Source organism: Mobula hypostoma, chromosome 19, assembly GCF_963921235.1.
Source record: "Mobula hypostoma chromosome 19, sMobHyp1.1, whole genome shotgun sequence".
NCBI classification, from domain to species: domain Eukaryota; kingdom Metazoa; phylum Chordata; class Chondrichthyes; order Myliobatiformes; family Myliobatidae; genus Mobula; species Mobula hypostoma.
The window spans coordinates 30,247,495-30,266,061 of record NC_086115.1 but is presented as its reverse complement, the minus strand read 5'-3'; the positions used below and the strand labels follow the sequence as shown (position 1 = coordinate 30,266,061).

The following is an 18,567-nucleotide window of genomic DNA, read 5'->3' as shown; positions in this document are numbered from 1 at the left end:
AGGGATGTTTTCATCTGTAATAAACTACCCTACACGAATGTTACCAGGATGTGTCCAGCCTCTCTCTCACTCACTACTCCTACCTTCCACAAATAATATCACCCCACCCATTACTATTTAACAGGAGGATGACTAGAGTAAGGGTATGACTGGTAGGACAGATCAGGGGTAGAAGTAGAATCATCTACAAGGAATGGTGCCACAAGAAAGCAGCATCCATTATCATGGCAAACACGAGGAATTCTGCAGATGCTGGAAATTCAAGCAAAACACATCAAAGTTGCTGGTGAATGCAGCAGGCCAGGCAGCATCTCTAGGAAGAGATACAGTCGACGTTTTGGGCTGAGACCCTTCGTCAGGACTAACTCAAAGAAGAACTAGTAAGAGATTGGAAAGTGGGAGGGGGAGGGGGAGATCCAAAATGATAGGAGAAGACAGGAGGGGGAGGGATGGAGCCAACAGCTGGACAGGTGATAGGCAAAAGGGATATGAGAGGATCATGGGACAGGAGGCCCAGGGAGAAGGAGGGGGGGAAACCCAGAGGATGGGCAAGGGGTATAGTGAGAGGGACAGAGGGAGAAAAAGGAGAGAGAGAGGAAGAATGTGTGTATATAAATAAATAACGGATGGGGTACGAGGGGGAGGTGGGGCATTAGCGGAAGTTTGAGAAGTCAATGTTCATGCCATCAGGTTGGAGGCTACCCAGATGGAATATAAGGTGTTGCTCCTCCAACCTGAGTGTGGCTTCATCTTTACAGTAGAGGAGGCAGTGGATAGACATATCAGAATCAGAATGGGACGTGGAATTAAAATGTGTGGCCACTGAGAGATCCTGCTTTCTCTGGCCTCCCTCCCCTTTCTAGATCTTTCTGTCTCTATCTCTGGAGACAGAGGATCATGGGACAGGAAGCCCAGGGAGAAAGAAAAGGGGGAGGGGGGGAAAACCCAAAGGATGGGCAAGGGGTATAGTGAGAGGGACAGAGGGAGAAAAAGGAGAGAGAGAGAGAAAGAATGTGTCTACTATGTAGTGTCTACTGATGTCTCCTATAAGCCTAATGACTCTCACAGCTATCTGGACTACTCCTCTTCTCACCCTGTCTCTTGCAAAAATGCCATCCCCTTCTCGCAATTCCTCCGTCTCCGCCGCATCTGCTCTCAGGATGAGGCTTTTCATTCCAGGACGAGGGAGATGTCCTCCTTTTTTAAAGAAAGGGGCTTCCCTTCCTTAACCATCAACTCTGCTCTCAAACGCATCTCCCCCATTTCACACACATCTGTTCTCACTCCATCCTCCCGCCACCCCACTAGGAATAGGGTTCCCCTGGTCCTCACCTACCACCCCACCAGCCTCCGGGTCCAACATTTTATTCTCCGTAACTTCCGCCACCTCCAATGGGATCCCACCACTAAGCACATCTTTCCCTCCCCCCCCCCCCCGCTTTCCGCAGGGATCGCTCCCTACGCAACTCCCTTGTCCATTCGTCCCCCCCATCCCTCCCCACTGATCTCCCTCCTGGCACTTATCCTTGTAAGCGGAACAAGTGCTACATATGCCCTTACACTTCCTCCCTTACCACCATTCGGGGCCCCAGACAGTCCTTCCAGGTGAGGCGACACTTCACCTGTGAGTCGGGTAGGGTGATATACTGCATCCGGTGCTCCTGATGTGGCCTTCTATATATTGGCGAGACCCGACGCAGAATGGGGGATCGTTTCGCTGAACATCTATGCTCTGTCCGCCAGAGAAAGCAGGATCTCCCAGTGGCCACACATTTTAATTCCACATCCCATTCCCATTCTGATATGTCTATCCATGGCCTCCTCTACTGTAAAGATGAAGCCATACTCAGGTTGGAGGAACAACACCTTATATTACGTCTGGGTAGCCTCCTTGAACCTCCGCTAATGCCCCATCTCCCCCTCATACCCCATCTGTTATTTATTTATATACACACATTCTTTCTCACTCCTTTTTCTCCCTCTGTCCCTCTCACTATACCCCTTGCCCATCCTCTGGGTTTTCCCCCCTTCCCCCTTTTCCTTCTCCCTGGGCCTCCTGTCCCATGATTCTCTCATATTCCCTTTGTCAATCACCTGTCCAGCTCTTGGCTCCATCCCTCCCGCTCCTGTCTTCTCCTATCATTTTGGATCTCCCCCTCCCCCTCCCACTTTCAAATCTCTTACTAGCTCTTCTTTCAGTTAGTCCTGACGAAGGGTCTCGGCCCGAAACGTCCACTGTACCTCTTCTTAGAGATGCTGCCTGGCCTGCTGCGTTCACCAGCAACTTTGATGTGTGTTGCTTCCATTATCGTGAACCCTCATCATCTAGACCATGCTCACTTCGCTCCCCCGGACACTGAACCCAACCTATGTCACTCACTTCCAAGGACCCTACAACTGATTTTCACAATATTATTTATTATTAGTCATATTTGTTTTTTTATATTTGCATGATTTGTCTTCTTTTGCATATTAGTTACTTGTCAGTCTTTGTGTGTTGTTTTTCATTGAAACTATTGTATTTATTTGTTCTACTGTGAATGCCTGCAGGAAAATGAAGACATATATATGTACTTTGATAATAAAATTACTTTGAACTTTAAACATGTCTCTGGAATCAAAGGAGGCTCTTAATGAATACTTTGCTTCAGTAGTCACCAGTGAGAGGGACTGGATCTTGATGTTTGTGAGGACAGTGTAAAACAGGCTGATATGCGAGAATGTTGACATTAAGAAAGAGGCTGCATTCTGACCTCATTGAAGAGTTTTGCCATTTTAAAAAAATTAGGCGGGTAGGTAAACTCCAATCCCGGCGTAGTTGTAGTTTGAAGGCGTTTTGGACATACCCGACCAAAACTTTTCCATGGAAGGCTTCCAGACCGTTCGGGCTGACCGGAAGTGCACTGAGAGCGGTAAGCGTAAAGGAGTTGGGGGCTTGCTGCTCTGGTTAACAACGGGTGGTGCAATCCTGGTCATATTACGGTCAAGGAACGTGTTTGTAGACCGGATATTGGACTTTTTGCTGTTGGACTCTGGCCATATTCCACCGAGATACAACACTGAGCGTCATGGGAGGTTGTTCCTGCCTGTGGCCATCGAACTTTGCAGCTCCTCCCGTGGAGGGTCAGACACTCTGAGCCAATAGGCTGGTCCTGGACTTATTTCTATCTGGCATAGTTTGCATATTGTTGTTTGATCGTTTGTGGTATTTGTATTGCTATATTTATGCTCTATTTTTGGTTGGTGCAGCTGTAACAAAACCCAATTTCCCTCGGGATCAATAAAGTATATCTATCTATCTATTATTGATCACCAACTCGTCACAGTATGCAAAGAGAGTACTTCTTGGCATTTGCAGAAAAGAAAGTTTCAAATCTTGATTAAAATTCCTTTGACTCGAAGAAACTACTAAATAATAGCGACTAAATGAAATGTACAATAATGTACAAAAATGGTCAAGCTGATGCCAAAAGTTAATTGCTTAAGTAATCAACACCAGCAGTGAACAGACAAGTAAGCAGTTAGATCTAGTAATTAGAAATAAAGTAACAAACCAAATTAGGTCAAACATAACAGGATGTGCTGGAACTTTTGAAAAGCATGTGGATGTGGTAAAGTACATTGATGAAGGTAAAGCTGTGGATGATGTATTGGATTTTAGTAAGGTGTTTGATAACATTCTCCAAGGAAGGCTCATTCAGAAAGTCAGGAGGTATGGGATCCAGGGAAGCTTGGCAGTGTGGATACAAAATTAGCTTGTCCACAGAAGGCAGAGGGATGGTTGTAGATTGAGTGTATCCCACCTCGATTTCAGTGATTCAGTTTTAATACTACCATGAGCAAAATATGCCAGTGTCATTCCAGATCATAGATCCTCAACCCTATTCAATTCTTGCTCTGTCATTATTATACTCCCAGACACCACAAGAACTTAATTACCACCACAATCCTGAACAACATTTTCATCTGAATTAGAATTTCACTCCCAGCCACCATTTCTCCCCAATTACCAACTTAGTCCTAGATAACCCCTTGCTTCCAGACATAATCTCATTCCCCTATGTTACTTCACCCCAGTGTAATCAATCCCTTGCTTCACCTCCACCCCAATCAACTTCTCACCTCAAGCTGTTTCAACTGGCCCTTCATCCTCTGAAAGAATTCCTCCTCACCATCAGTTATCCATGCTTTGGGAAGATAAAATTCAGCCTTCAATTGACATTCTCATGCAGTTGAACCTCCCTGATAGAGCATTGCTTTCTTCAGCTCTGCCTAGACTTACTAATTACTTCCATTTATTATTAAAAGAGGAAAAAATATAGATAAAATTTTGTTTGTTCAATGTATATATGTACACTCAGCTGGGTCTTCATTGCATGATAAGCCAATATTTGATAGAGGATAGAAACGATAAGCAGGCTAAATCATTCTTTCAAATGACTAATAGTTACAGTTACTGTTAACATCAGTCATCCAACCCTAAGGCAGAATGACTGATGTATTGAATCTGTCCGTTATGACTCGCTTTGAATTTCAAACAACTCTGCTGCATCTCATTTACAGACTGCTGACTTTATTCAGAAGGCAGCCAACTGCAAACAGAACTGTGGTGGGAACTGCACAGGACAGACTAGCAGCGTAAACTGATAAAGACATTCATGGATCTAAGGTAAGGAATAACACTGGCATATTTGGTTCACATAATAATAACACTGAATCTTCAATACTCATGTTATCAATTGGTGCTCCCTCAGTCACCTGCAGAAGGTCCCTAAACAACACATGTCAATTCCAGAGCAAAGTGGCAATAATTTGCTGGGAGATCAGTCTGATTATGGTGCAGACAAAATACATATTTTTTGTTGTTTTGGTTAAGTTTCTAGAACAATCACATTCAAGATTGATACCTTGGTGAAAGGGGCATGGAGGCAAATGCGTAAACGCAAGAGATTTTGCAGATACTGGAAGTCTAGAGTAACACACAAAGATTGCGTAGGAACTCAGCAAGTCAGGCAGCATCTATGGAAAGGAATAAACAGTCGATGTTTGGGCCAAGACCCTTCTTCAGAACTGAAAAGGAAGGGGAAAGATGCCAGAATGTGGGGAGAGGGTAAGAGTGCAAGTTAGAAGGTGATAGGTGAAGCCAGGGGGTAGGGGAGGTGGGGATGAAGTAACAAGGTGGGAGGCAGTAGATGGAAAAGGTAAAGGGCTGGAGAAGAAGGAATCTGATAGGAGAGAACAGTGTACCATTGGAGAAAGGGAAGGTGGAGTTGCACCTGGGAGAGGCAATAGGCAGATGAGAAGAAGGAAAAGGGGGACCAGAGTAGAGAAATGAAGAAGAGAGTTGCGGAAGACAGTATTGGAGAAGTAGATGTTCATGCCATTAAGTTGGACACTACCTAGATGCAATATAAGTTGTTACTCTTCCAACTTGAGAGTGGCCTCAACATGCCAAAAGAGGAGGCCGTGGACTGACATATCAGAATGGAAATGGCGATTGCTGTTGAAACAGTTGGGCCACTGGAAAGTTGCATTTTCAAATGCAAAAAAACTTTTTTTTAAACAGTGCTATGTAAATCTATTATTATCACAATGAAACACAACTGTCACAAATAACTGTAATAACTTTTGGATCAAATCCAGAAGTTTTACAGGCTATTTCTGATCGCCAATCATCCTCCCAGCAGTTACATATGTGAAGTGACATAATTCCCCTTGCCATTTTTCCATTAGCCCATTACCAAGAAAGATTAGGTTTTGTTTCTCTGAAATGTATAGATCTGGGGCATTCAAGAAGGGACATATTTTAATGGCTCTGCTCCTTAAGCAGTTCCCTGATGATTACCTCAATCAGGCAGTTCTGACTCCTGAATTATACATCAATCTTCTCCTTCCCAATTCCCTTTGATTCTGGCCCAAAATCCTGACTATCCATTCAATCCTGACTCTCAGATCCTAGCCTGACCAAACATTTGATGCAACCCATCAGTAAAACTCTACATCCAACCCTCAACTCCCAACCGATGCCTGTCTCAACACTGAACTGCCATCCTCAGACTTTGATCGGGTGCTGGACTTAGCTACTTCCAACCTTTGCATGCCCTGCAACATCTCAGCATGCAAACTAATATGTGCAAGGTGGCTACTCAGTAACACAGGAGGTCCTGGAGCCCAGGCATTGCTGAGTATTGATAAATCAGACTAAAACTGGGTGTTCACGCATCATGAGTTAACCTGTCAAAATGTCTCTGCCAGCACCAGTAGATTTCTTGGCTGATATCCTTGTGACACTGTTTTCCAAGTATAGTGGCATTGAAGTGATACAACTACTTGACAGAGAAGTAAATTTTAATTTAGAGATACAGCATGGAACAGGCCCTTCCAGCCGAACAATTTGCACCACACAGCAACTCACCTATTTAACCCCAGCCTGCTGACTGGTCAATTTACAATGACTAATTAGCCTACCAACTGGTATGTCTTTGAAATCCAGATCATCCAGAGGAAACCCAAGCTTTGGTTTCATGGGGAGGATGTACAAATTCCTTACAGGTGGCATTGGAAATGAACTCTGAACTCTGACACCCCGAACTGTAATAGTGTTGCGCTAACTGTTATGCTACCCCAACCCAAGAAGTGAAAAGCTAAAGTACTGCAGATATAGGAAACCTGAAATAATAGCAGAAGATGCTGGAGATTCTGTACAAATCAGGCAGCATCTCCGCAGACAGAAATAGTATGGTGTTTCAGGTCAATAGCTTTTCATTAGACTTAAAGCATTAACTTTGCAGATGTTTTATGACACCTTGAGTGTCACCAGCATTTTCTCCTCTGTCCCAGTTAGGAAACATTTATTTAACGCGCCTTCACTACAGCTAACTATTTAATTTATTTTATTGCTCAGAAAAGATTCCATTTGCTACATAGGTCAGGGAAAATACTCAGATCGACTTTCAGACATTGCATTATAGAAGCCAGCAAGATTTAGGTCTTTTTGAACAGGTTAACGGGAATAAGTTTATTCAAGTAACAAACTAGTTAAAATGGGGGAAAAAAGTTCTTCTGAGCACTTCATAAAGTAAAATGGTGAATGACTTTTAAATTTTACCCTGTTTGCTTCACGTAGTCAAAACGAGTATGGTTTGATTCAGAGCCACTGCATCCTTGAAAGGAGGTGATTGACTAGCTTCCGATTTCTCTGACTATCCACAGCAGCTGGTACCCACTGGCCACCAGAGGAGCAACAAAGCACAGGGTTAACAGCATAATATGTGATTGTGGTATTTCTGAAAGTTAAGGGTATCCTGTAACTCCCAATGTACAGAATTTTACAAACTAAGGTTCAAGAGGTTCTGCAAATGCTGGAAATCTTGGACAACACAAACAAAATGTTAGAGGAATTTAACAGATCATGCAGCATTATGAAAGAAAATGACCAGTTGACATTTAAAGTCGAGAACCTTCTCAGGACACTTCAATGTCCTGATGACGGGTCTCGACATGAAAAGTCAAAAGTTTATTTCCCTCCATTGATACTGTCTGACCTGCTGAGTACCTCCAACATTTTGCGTGTGTTGCTCATATCACTAAAGGTTCTTTGGGAACCTAAGCACACAGTTAAAATGAAAGTGAGAAGGGGAGTGAATCTGAAGATACAATAGACTCTAGATATTAGAATCTAGAGAAACACCAGAAGCACCGGAGTAATTTCATGGGCCAGGCAGCATCTGTGGCTGGAATGGATAGTTGCTACCTCATCTGAGATCTTGGGTCTCATCCCAAAACATTGACCGTCTATTTCCCTCCATGGATGCTGTCAAATCAGCCTAGTTCCTCCATCACTTTGTGTGATGAATTCTCCTGGGTTTAATAAACCTTACTGAAAATGTTGTGCGATCGGTAGAGATTAACATGATATTTAGCTGCTGGGGATCTGCGCTTTGAAGGAAAGCCCTTATAAAGGGATTCAAGAGTTTGAAGGAATGGTTATTCAGAAGCTACTCTTTTGACTCACAAGAAGACAGACATTTTAAACAATAACACAATTCTCTGGTTAGTTCTGCCTTGGAATCCCTTTGCTGACAGGTTACTGCAGCCATCCTTTGCTTCCACTGAATGTTCAGGCCTTGAGTCATGAAGTGTACGCTTATTGGAGATGCACTTCAAGCTTGAAGCAACTGATGGCTTTGGATGAGAAGCATGGAATTCAGAGCCACAATCAGAAGGATTCAGACATGAGCAAGTCTTCTGTTCCATTTTAAACACTCGTCTGCCTGATTTCTCAAGTTACAATTTCAGGGGCAGAATTTATAAAATAGGCTTGACAATGCTCTGTCAAGTCCTGAATGTGAAGCTTCAATTGCTGTTCATTTTATTTTTCTCAGCAGAGGACTCACAGACAAATTCCAATTATTATATTTGTAGTTAGATGAGGCATGGCACCTAGATATTCGCCCCAGTCATTTTTATTAAATGCACTCTTGATTTGGTATGCTGTACCCTCCATTAACATCAGTTGAATGCAGAGTACAATGTACTGACATTAAAATTTAGTATCTTCAACACTGGAAAAGTATCCAATGAAAAATCTTTGATCAAATGGATTATATCCTGGACTCAAGACATTAAGAGATATTAGCAAAGTTTTCATTGACAGTCCACAGAAATTTGACAGATCACAGAGTTCAAGCCTAATTATAAATAATGCAAGTTGAAGGGGAAAATGCTTGATGACATTCAACAGAATTGTATAAATGGATTACTAGGACAGTCATCAAGATTTTACGAGGACCAAGACATGTCAAGAGAAACTCCTGAGGGGATATCTAAGCAAATAATAATGTAGTAAATATTCACGTGAATTTTAAAGTAATATTTGTCTCAGTCCACATGAAGTTAGTAAGAAGATTTATGTTTATTGACAAGGCCAAAATGAGATGCAAGTATTCATCACGTAAGGACGTTAAATTGACAAAATGTTGTCATAACACCATTGACTCTAAAGGGAGTGTGTTGATTTGCAGTATTTTATTTTCTAATGAACAGTATGCCACTGTCTGCTCAGAAGAAAATACTGTGCCAAAATTCCCATGATTAATTTCACTTTGTTTTCCGATTTATGACATTTCACTAAACAACATAATTTCTAAGAGTGCAACCTCTTCTGTATTGCAGGGAACATCTACATAGGCAAGGAACGTAAATACATATTTACCTTTAAATTCAGCAAAACAGCTCCTCTTCTCATAGCTTCACTCACTTCAAAATTGTACATCATTTGTGGAAACCTTGGAGGACTCTGATTGTTTGGAGGAAGAACCTCAATATATACAGTTGTAATAGAGCTTCTGTGAAGACCAGAAATGCATGAACACAATCAGTTTGAAACACACTTTGAAAGTACAGGCTGAAAACTATTATTAATGATAAATGGCTGAACAGTCAGCATGATTATGGAGGCTAAGCATTTAGTGTGTTTGTGGGACAGATCTTAACTTCGCCATGGATGGACCCAGGGCTGGCTGCGAAAGGAGGAGGGATAGGCTCGTGGCTAGCAACCCCTTGCTGTAAAAATCCAAAACTACAGAAGCTCCAGAGACCCTATCTCTGGGAGAGGAAGGATCTTCATCAAGAAGATACACCTTGGGACAACTTGAAAGACTTGCCCAAGACAGAGGACTCTGGCAAGCTGCTGTCAATGGTCTATGCCCCATGGGCTTAAGTAAGTAAATAAGTATCTTCTCCATCTATTTTTATTAAAAGGCCAAAGCTTATTTTAAAGATATTAATACTTCCACTTCAATATACAAACGTATCAATGCATACATTTTTTCCATTTTTATATTGTCCAAAATAAACCTGTTGTAGTGAAACTTTTGTGATATCAATTAAAGTCAAGCTCTTTACTGAGATTCCTTTAAAGTGAAACATTAAATCACTAATAACTCATTTGTAAAAATATGTAATGAATGCAAGAACAAGTTGCAGATGTGAGAAGGCTGTTTGAAGATTCTTCTTCTGTATATCATAGAACCAGAGGATAATTACTGCATAGGCAGAGGGCTTTTGCCTATCACTCGTCCCACTCCTCTGTTCTTACCCTCTATCCTGATAGTTTGGAAGTGGAAGATTAAAAATGTTGCATGGACACTGTCCATTAAACAGCTTATTCTGTTGCACTTTATCAAACGTCTTTTGATAGTCTAAGTACACAGCATCAGAATCAGAATCTGGTTTATTATCACCCGCATGTGAAGTGAAATTTGTTAAATCAGCAGCAGCAGTTCAATGCAAGACATAATCTAGCAGAGAGAGAAAAAAAAATAATAATAAATAAAATAAAACATAATAATAAATATAGAAGTAAATCAATTACATATATTGAATAGAGTTTAAAAATTGCATAAAAACATAAATACTGTATATTAAAAAAGTGAGATAGTGTCCAAAGCCTCAATGTTCATTTAGGAATCGGATGGCAGAGGGGAAGAAGCTGTTCCTGAATCGCTGAGTGTGTGTCTTCGGGCTTCTGTATCTCCTAATCTCTTACCTGATGGTAACAGTGAGAGAAGAGCATGCCATGGGTGCTGGAGGTCCTTAATAATGGACACTGCCTTTCTGAGACACCGGTCCCTAAAGATATCCTGGGTACTTTGTAGGCTAGTACCCAAGATGGAGCTAACTAGATTTACAACCTTCTGCAGCTTCTTTCGGTCCTGTGCAGTAGCCCCCCCCCCCATACCAGACAGTGATGCAGCCTGTCAGAATGCTCTCCACAGTACAACTGCATAAGTTTTTGAGTGTATTTGTTGACATGCCAAATCTCTTCAAACTAAGCCATTGTCACCTCATTAGAAAAACTAAAATTAATTAAGCATGAGCTGCCTTTAACATATCTGGGCCATCTTTCTTTTACTAATCTGGCATTGTCCACATGACCATAAATTTTCATCCTGTCATTGATTGTAGTTACTGACAGAAGTTGCCCCACTTCTGAGGTGCAAATGATAGGCCTGATAATTGTCATCATATTCTTAAAGGTATTTTATCATCTGGTGTCAGTAAGAAATGGTTTATGTAGTATTGATGTTGCTTCCGTCCAGAGACAGTGACTTGATCTGACACATCAGGTGTGCAGAGCCACTGGAATCAGTTCTTGTCTTATACTATAATTTATTTATACAAGTTTACCTCATATTAAAATTGAAACTGTTTCATATGGAGATTGAGCTTAAGGTGCCTTACTCATACATGCAAAAAAAATTATGTACCTTTTAAAATTTCCTTTGCATATTTTAACCATTTTAAAACAGCTACTTCAGGAGCTATTCAAGGTGTAAGTATAAAAAATCTACGTTCCACTTGGACTGTTCATTAAGGCGAGTCTCTACACCACAGGGTAAATTGTGTGGAATATCTCATCGGGTAAGATTACTGAAACTGCTTTCACCTAACCCACCTCCCTCCCCCCCCACAAGATGATATTTGAACCACTGACTTCCTCTGGCAGATTGTCTTGTGTTTACCTTTCCTGATGAAATACCTACCTTCTTAGAGCTGGATGAGCATTATCAGTTGCCTTGACAGTAAGAGCATAGGTCTGTCCAACATTTAAAGTCACTCCTGGAGCAATGATGATCAATCCACTGCTGTTATTTATTACAAAGTCCCCATGGTCACCAGTCACAATTTCATAAGTGATTCTTCCATTCTTATCTTCATCAGCATCTGATGCAGTAAGCTGAAACCAGGAAATATCAAAGAGAATGCATTTAATTATTAGGAGTGCTCTAAAGATTTTGTTTTTTTAGCATTGGGGATCACCAATAAGATCTTCATTTACTGCCAATTCCAAACTGCCCATGAGAAGGTGGTGTTGAGCAACTTTTTAAAGAACCACTGTAGTCCTAGTGGAGGTGGATAGGGATTCTGTGATTGAGATTCATTGACAATGAAGAAAGTGACAACGAAAGAATTCCCAAGTCAAGATGAGACTTAGAGGGGTACATGTGGGTACTCAGGAGCCCAATATACACTCAGTGGCCACTTTATTAGGTACAGGAACCCAGTGTAGTCTTCTGCTGCTGTAGTCCATTCACTTTAAGGTTCGACACGTTAATTGTTAAGAGACGCTCTTACACACACCACTGTTGTAATACGTGTTATTTGAGTTACTGTCACTTTCCAATCAGCTGGAAGGAGCCTGGCCATTCTTCTTTAACATCACTCATTAATAAGGCATTTTCACCCATGAAGTGCCACTCACTGGAAGCTTTCTTGCTTTTTACACCATTCTCTGGAAACTCAAGACTGTTGTGTATGAAAATACCTGTTGTTTCTGAGATACTCAAACCACCTCATCTGGTATCAACAATCATTCCACAGTCAAGGTCACATAGATCACATTTTTCCCCATTCTAATGTTTGGTTTGAACAGCAACTGAACTTCTTGACCATGTTTACATGCTTTTATGCACTGAGTTGCTGTCACGATTGGCTGATTAGATATTTGCATTAATGTGTAGGTGTACAGGTGTACCTGCTAATGTAGCCAATGAGTGCATGTTATCCTTGCATTCCTTGATAGTGGAAGATAGGTTTGATAGGCACCTTTGATAAGCTGATGGAGCCGAAGCAAGTAACTGCAGTGAAATCAATAAGACTGTTTTGGCTGGGATGCTGCCAGACCTTTGGGGCAATGGTGGACATTCAATCCATCACACTCATAACTTGTGCTTAGTAGATGGTAGAAAAGAGGTGAGCCACTCTCTGCAAAATACCCAGTCTCTAACCTGCACTTACAATCATCGAAGTATTTATATGGCTTTTCTGATTGAGTTTCTGGACAAGATGTTGATAATGAGCCATCCTTGAATATCAAGGACAGTTGTTTACTCACATTCCTATTCAAAATGAGCATGGTCTGGCAGATTCTTACTGTGAGTATTAGAATCACTAATAAATAAATATGCTGGCAAACAAAGGAATATCAAGCCTTTCACTGTCACATTCACAAAGAAAAGAGATTGACAAGGTTCTTGGTACCACACACATAATGTTGGAGGAACTCAGCAGGCCAGGTAGTATCTATGGAAAATAGCATAGTCGACATTTTGGGCCAAGACCCTTCAGCAGGACTGGGGGAACAAAAGGCTGAGGAGTAGATTTGAATGGTGGGGGAGGGGAGAGAGAGACATGCCAGGCGATCGGTGAAACTTGGAGGGGGAGGGATGAAGCAAAGAGCTGGGAAGTTGATTAGTGAAAGAGACAGAAACCATGGAAGAAAGAAGAAAGGAGCACCAGAGGGAGGTGTGGCTGGGCAAGGAGATAACATGAGAGAGGGACAAAGGGATGGGAATAGCAAAGGTAGGGGTGTGGAGGCATTACTGAAAGTTTCAGAAATCAATATTCAAGTTTCTTGGTAACCATTTTTTAAACTGCTGAATCCAAATCTATTCTCTAAACTCACAAAAGAGACCTTAGTAATAAATGGTTTTATGGTTTGTAACTTAGGACATAACAATAACAAACTGGAAATACAATTTGTTATATATCAAGTTCTCAGTTTCTTCATCTCTGCCGCATCTGTTGTCAGGATGGGCCTTTTCATTCTTGAGCATCTGAGATGTCCTTTTTTTCTGAGGACCAGGTGTCCCTTACACCACCATTGATGCCACTCTCATCCACATCTGCTCCATTGCCTGCACATTTGTTCTCACCCTATTTTCCCACCACAATAACACGGATAGGGATCCCCTTGTCCTTACCTACCACCGTGCAAGCCACTGTATCCAGCACATCATTCTTTATAGCTTCCACAATCTCCAATATCTCCAATGGGAAGCCTACCACTAAGCATATCTTCCACTCCCTGTCCCTGCATTCTTTAGGGAATGCTCTTTATGTTACTCCCTTGTCCACTTGTTCTTCAGATTTCCCTTTTGACACCTACTCCTGAAAGCATGACGAATATACACTCCCTACACCTCCACACTCATCACCATTCAAGGCCCCAAACAGTCCTTTCAGGTGAGGCGACACTTCACGTTTGAGCCTATCTATTGTATCCGGTGCAGAATCCTCTACGTCACTGAGACTCGGTGCAGATTGGGGTACCACTTTTGTTAAGCATCTTTGCTCTGTCCACCAGAAAAGGTGGGATTTCAATTTGATGTCCCATTCCCATTCTGAAATATATGTCCACGGACTCCACAACTGCCATTATCAGGCCAACCTTAGGTTGGAGGAGCAACACTTCATATTCCTGCTCGGTATCCTCCAACCTGATGAAATGAAGAGGGATTTCACTATCTTACAGTAATTTCTTCTCCTTCCCTGTTTCTCTGTTTGCTTATTCCTCATTCTGTTTACCCTCTCACACCTCTTCTCCTCATCTGTTTGTCACCTCTTTCTGTTTCCTCTCTTCCATCCCCATCTTCCATGGTCCATTGTCCTCTCCTATCAGATTCCTGCTTTTCTTTTGACATTTTACCTCTTTTGCCTATCCCCTCCTCGCTTCGTAACTTTGTCACCCCTCCCCCACCTGGTCGCATCTATCACCCTCAAGTTTATACTGCTTCCCCTCTCCCCACCTTCTTATTCTGGTTTCTGCTCCCTTTCATTCCAGTCCTTATGATGGGTCTCAGCCTGAAAAATCAACTGTTTATCCTCCTCTATAGATGCTGCCTGACTTGCTGAGTTCCTCCAGTATTTTAGTTAAGATTTATTTATTCAGAGATACCCCAGTCCTTCAAGCTGCATTACCAGCATCCTCGCTTTAAATCTAGCCTATCCACGGGACACTTTACAATGACTAATTAACCTACTAACTGATATGTCTTTGGACAGTGGGAAGAAACTGGAGCACCCGAAGGATACCCACGAATTCCATCGGGAGAACGTACAAACTCCTTACAGAGGGTGCCAGGATTGAACTCTGAACTTTGATGCTCTGAGCTGTAATTGCATCATGCTAACTGCTACACTACCCTGGCACCCCACATTTTCTGTGTGTTGCCATATTAACAGGTTTGACATTGAGTCATTCTTTATATTGATGACACTGCTGTAATTCTTTTGAATCTATGGCTAAATCGTGCATGAATAAAACAGGATGGACAGAATTGGGGGTCATCAATCAATTCACAGTTACAGTAACTTTATAGAGCTGCAGAGGTATACAGTACAGAAACAGTCCCTTTTTCTCACCACGAAAAGTCCATCTATACTCAAATAAAAATATGTTCACCTGGCATACTGCAGGCATATGTGATGACAGACTAGCAATTTTTTGATGACTTGGTGTTACTTTATTTGCACTCCATTATAGTTTTAGTTCATTTTGTGAAAAGATGTTAACACAGCAACATTTCTGTGATTAGATTAGCTTTTAGATTCAGATTTATTTATTACATAAACATACACTGGAATGCAACACTTGCATCAACAACCAACACACCAGTGTTGTCCTACATAGCAACAAAATAACAACAGCAAAACAAGACTTTTTCTCCCCCTCCCACCCAGCCACTAACAGTCCTCCAACTCAAGGACAGGCTACTGGGCCTCCAGTCTCCAGGCTTTGGCCAATGGGCATTGAATCCTGGACTTCGATTGACTTGATAAGACTGGTAATTTTCAATGGAATGTGGCCTACAGAACCAGATATGATTAAAGGGAGTCTGGGAACTGCTGCCCTCGCAAGGCAGCGAAGAACACAAGAACTAGAGCCTCATGGAGTGGAAGGAAGAGTGAGAACTGGAGCTGTGACAAGTGGAAGTGAACACAGGAACTGGTTCCCTGTTGTGTGGTAGGAAGTGTGCGAACTGGGTCCCTGGCAAGTAGTCAAGGAGCATGGGATCTGGTGTCCAGACAGACAGCATGAGAATCAGTGATCCAGTGAGTGGATAGGCAGCACAGGAAACAGGGCTGCAGTGAATATCTGGGGACCATGGCAACTGCAGCCCCAGTGAGCGGATAGAGAATGTGGCAAGCATTACCTGGTGAGTAAGATGCTCACCAGATAATGCTCCGAATAGTCAAATAGTTAGATTTTTGAAGTTTACTCTAAACCTATTGACCAGCGCCTGTCTGAAGCATTCTAGGCTCTGGTAATCTAAGTGCTTCTTTTATGCTTTCACTGCCTTCTCAGAAAGTTCATTCTAGATTTCAGTCATTCTGGGAGAAAAGGTCTTCCTCTGATCCCGTCTAAATCTTTCATTTTTCATCCTAAACCTATTATCTCAAATGATCATCAGTGTGAAAATTATAAACAAAGTTACAACACCCTTTCTTGCTCTGTGCAAATAGAGTCAACTGATCTCAGGCTAGGAATAACAGTGGTGCAAAAGAGATAACATAAAAACCAGTATAACAATGAAAGAGATTAAGTAGAAGATTGATCGTCTCATATTCTTCATCAGCAGGATCAACAACTTCTTTCTTCCAAAGGCTGCTTGGCCTTCTTATTACTTGCAAAGTGTTCATTTTTTCATACTTTCACTGTTTTTTGCTTTTCTTAATAGTATTACATTTGATTCTGGGTTAACCATCAAATAGCACATCCAGCCCAGCTCTAAAACTGCATAATTATACTTCCACAATGCCTCCTAATTTTTGCCTGACTCTGCCATTCAGTATTCATAACTTCACTTCAATCACCTCTAGGCTCAATTTATTTAAATTCCATCAAAATGATGGACAGAGCACTATTATGTGAGCTTTTGTCAATTATTTGAAATGTTGCCAACTATAAGTTCCCATCCATAATCCTCTTGCCTATAAATGTCTCAATTAAAGCAACTCAAAGAATAAGCACCAGACTCAAAGGGGAAATATCTCAATATCACAACATGCTGCACATTGATTTATCCAATAGCTTTGCACAACATGAAATAAATCACAACCAGGAAATTAAAATCAGAAAGATGATCGTGGTGATTCACAAGGAGCAGAAAATAATGAGAGTGGAATCATATCAATGGTGGACCTGCAAGAGTAGCAATCCCAAGGTTTACAGGCAGAATTTCATGGATATTTTCCTTTCCTTCTCTGTGAACACTCTCACCTCTTCAGAGGATCACATGCACTGAATCATTGAATTCTCAGCTGGCAAACAACTAGAATTCTGCAGAAATACTGTAGAGTTCAAGGCTAAATAAGGCCTTATCTGTCTTCTGAGGTGAAGTAAAAAAATCTCATGGTGCTATTTCAAAGCAGGACAGTATGTTATTCTTTAGTGTTCTGGACTGAGTTTATCTCCAAAAAAAAAGCACTAAAAATATTAAAACTTTTGGAGTTTTGCTGTGTGCAATCTGGCTGCTATGATTCTTACATTACATCAGTGACTACATTTCAAAAGAAATGCTATTAGCTAGAATGTGATTTGGCCATCCCAAGGTTGTGAAAGGAACTTAATGTTAGGGCATTTCTGGGGGCTAGGACATACAGCAAAATATTTAACTGTAAACTTCAGCCACCAATGTTCAGATCTAAAAATATATTTTAGATTAAGTTTAAAATGCAGCTCTGGACAATGGGTTCTGAAAAGCCATGAACCACAGTCAACTGGAAAACCGGACAATGCTGATTTACCAGTCATTTGGGTGTCTGCAGTGTGGGTGCAAAGAAAGAGGTGTGAAAGTTATTTATGATTCACAGGAAGGATTGTAGATACATTGTAAATATAGAATTGTCCTTTGATCTTTAGCATATAAAATGTCATGTGATGTTGGATCGAGCAGGCCTCTTCCTCTGAAGGGGTCTCAATATGATGCCTGCTGTGTCTCATTTTGTTGAATAACGAGACGACTTCCCATCTACCAAGTGCATCTCTCCAGTGAATGTGTTCACATGGCAACACTTACATTATCCACATCATTTAATTTAGGCACATCTTCTCTTTTTCTTGTCTCTCCCAAGTGACTAGGGATGGAAACGGGGGTGAAACTGGGGGCCCAATCACTGGTTACTTGTTACTTGTTGACCAGTTAATCTAATAAGCTTGACTCACAAATGACCCAGAACGTCCTCTCCTCACTAAATTAACAGCTGACAACTATTAATATAAGAAACAACCCACAAGAGGAAGTAACATGATAAAACAGAAGCTTTAGATGCTACAGACTGTTGAACAAGTCTTATAAGTGGTTGTTGAAAATTATAGGTCATTATGGTAGCAGGTTCAACATCCTAATACGGGAAAAAATGTATGCAGTTGAAGAAAGTACTCAATAATTTGTTAGGTACTCTTTCTCCCCAAAGCCTGAAGCTCTGGTCCTGTTTTTTTTCTTTTCTTAACTTTCTAATGCACATTGAGATATTGTTATTCCTACTGAAGCACTGAAACAGAACTCCAATACTCATTCACACCCATTCACCTCGCCTGGGAAATCATGAGAGGGAACGCTTAACCCTTGCCCAATCCTTAATAAACACTCAGGATCCATCACGATAAATATATTTTTTAAACAAACATTACTTCTTCAATGTGCTGGTGAAACACCACCACCTAGGGAAGAACAATGTTGATTTGAACACCACTGTATTTCACTCTTTCTGACAGGTTTT

At 41.4% G+C, this 18,567-nt stretch overlaps 1 protein-coding gene across 1 annotated transcript in view; it reads right to left on the bottom strand.

Annotated features, from left to right (window-relative positions):
- pcdh15b (protocadherin-related 15b) overlaps positions 1 to 18,567 on the bottom strand; it is a 785,155-nt gene that overhangs the window by 443,466 nt on the left and 323,122 nt on the right. Inside the window, exons 13-14 of the mRNA XM_063072091.1 lie at positions 11,547 to 11,740; positions 9,215 to 9,347 (exon numbers count right to left, since the gene is read on the bottom strand). Coding sequence (XP_062928161.1) covers positions 9,215 to 9,347; positions 11,547 to 11,740 — 327 coding nt within the window. The remainder of the gene's footprint in view (positions 1 to 9,214; positions 9,348 to 11,546; positions 11,741 to 18,567) is intronic.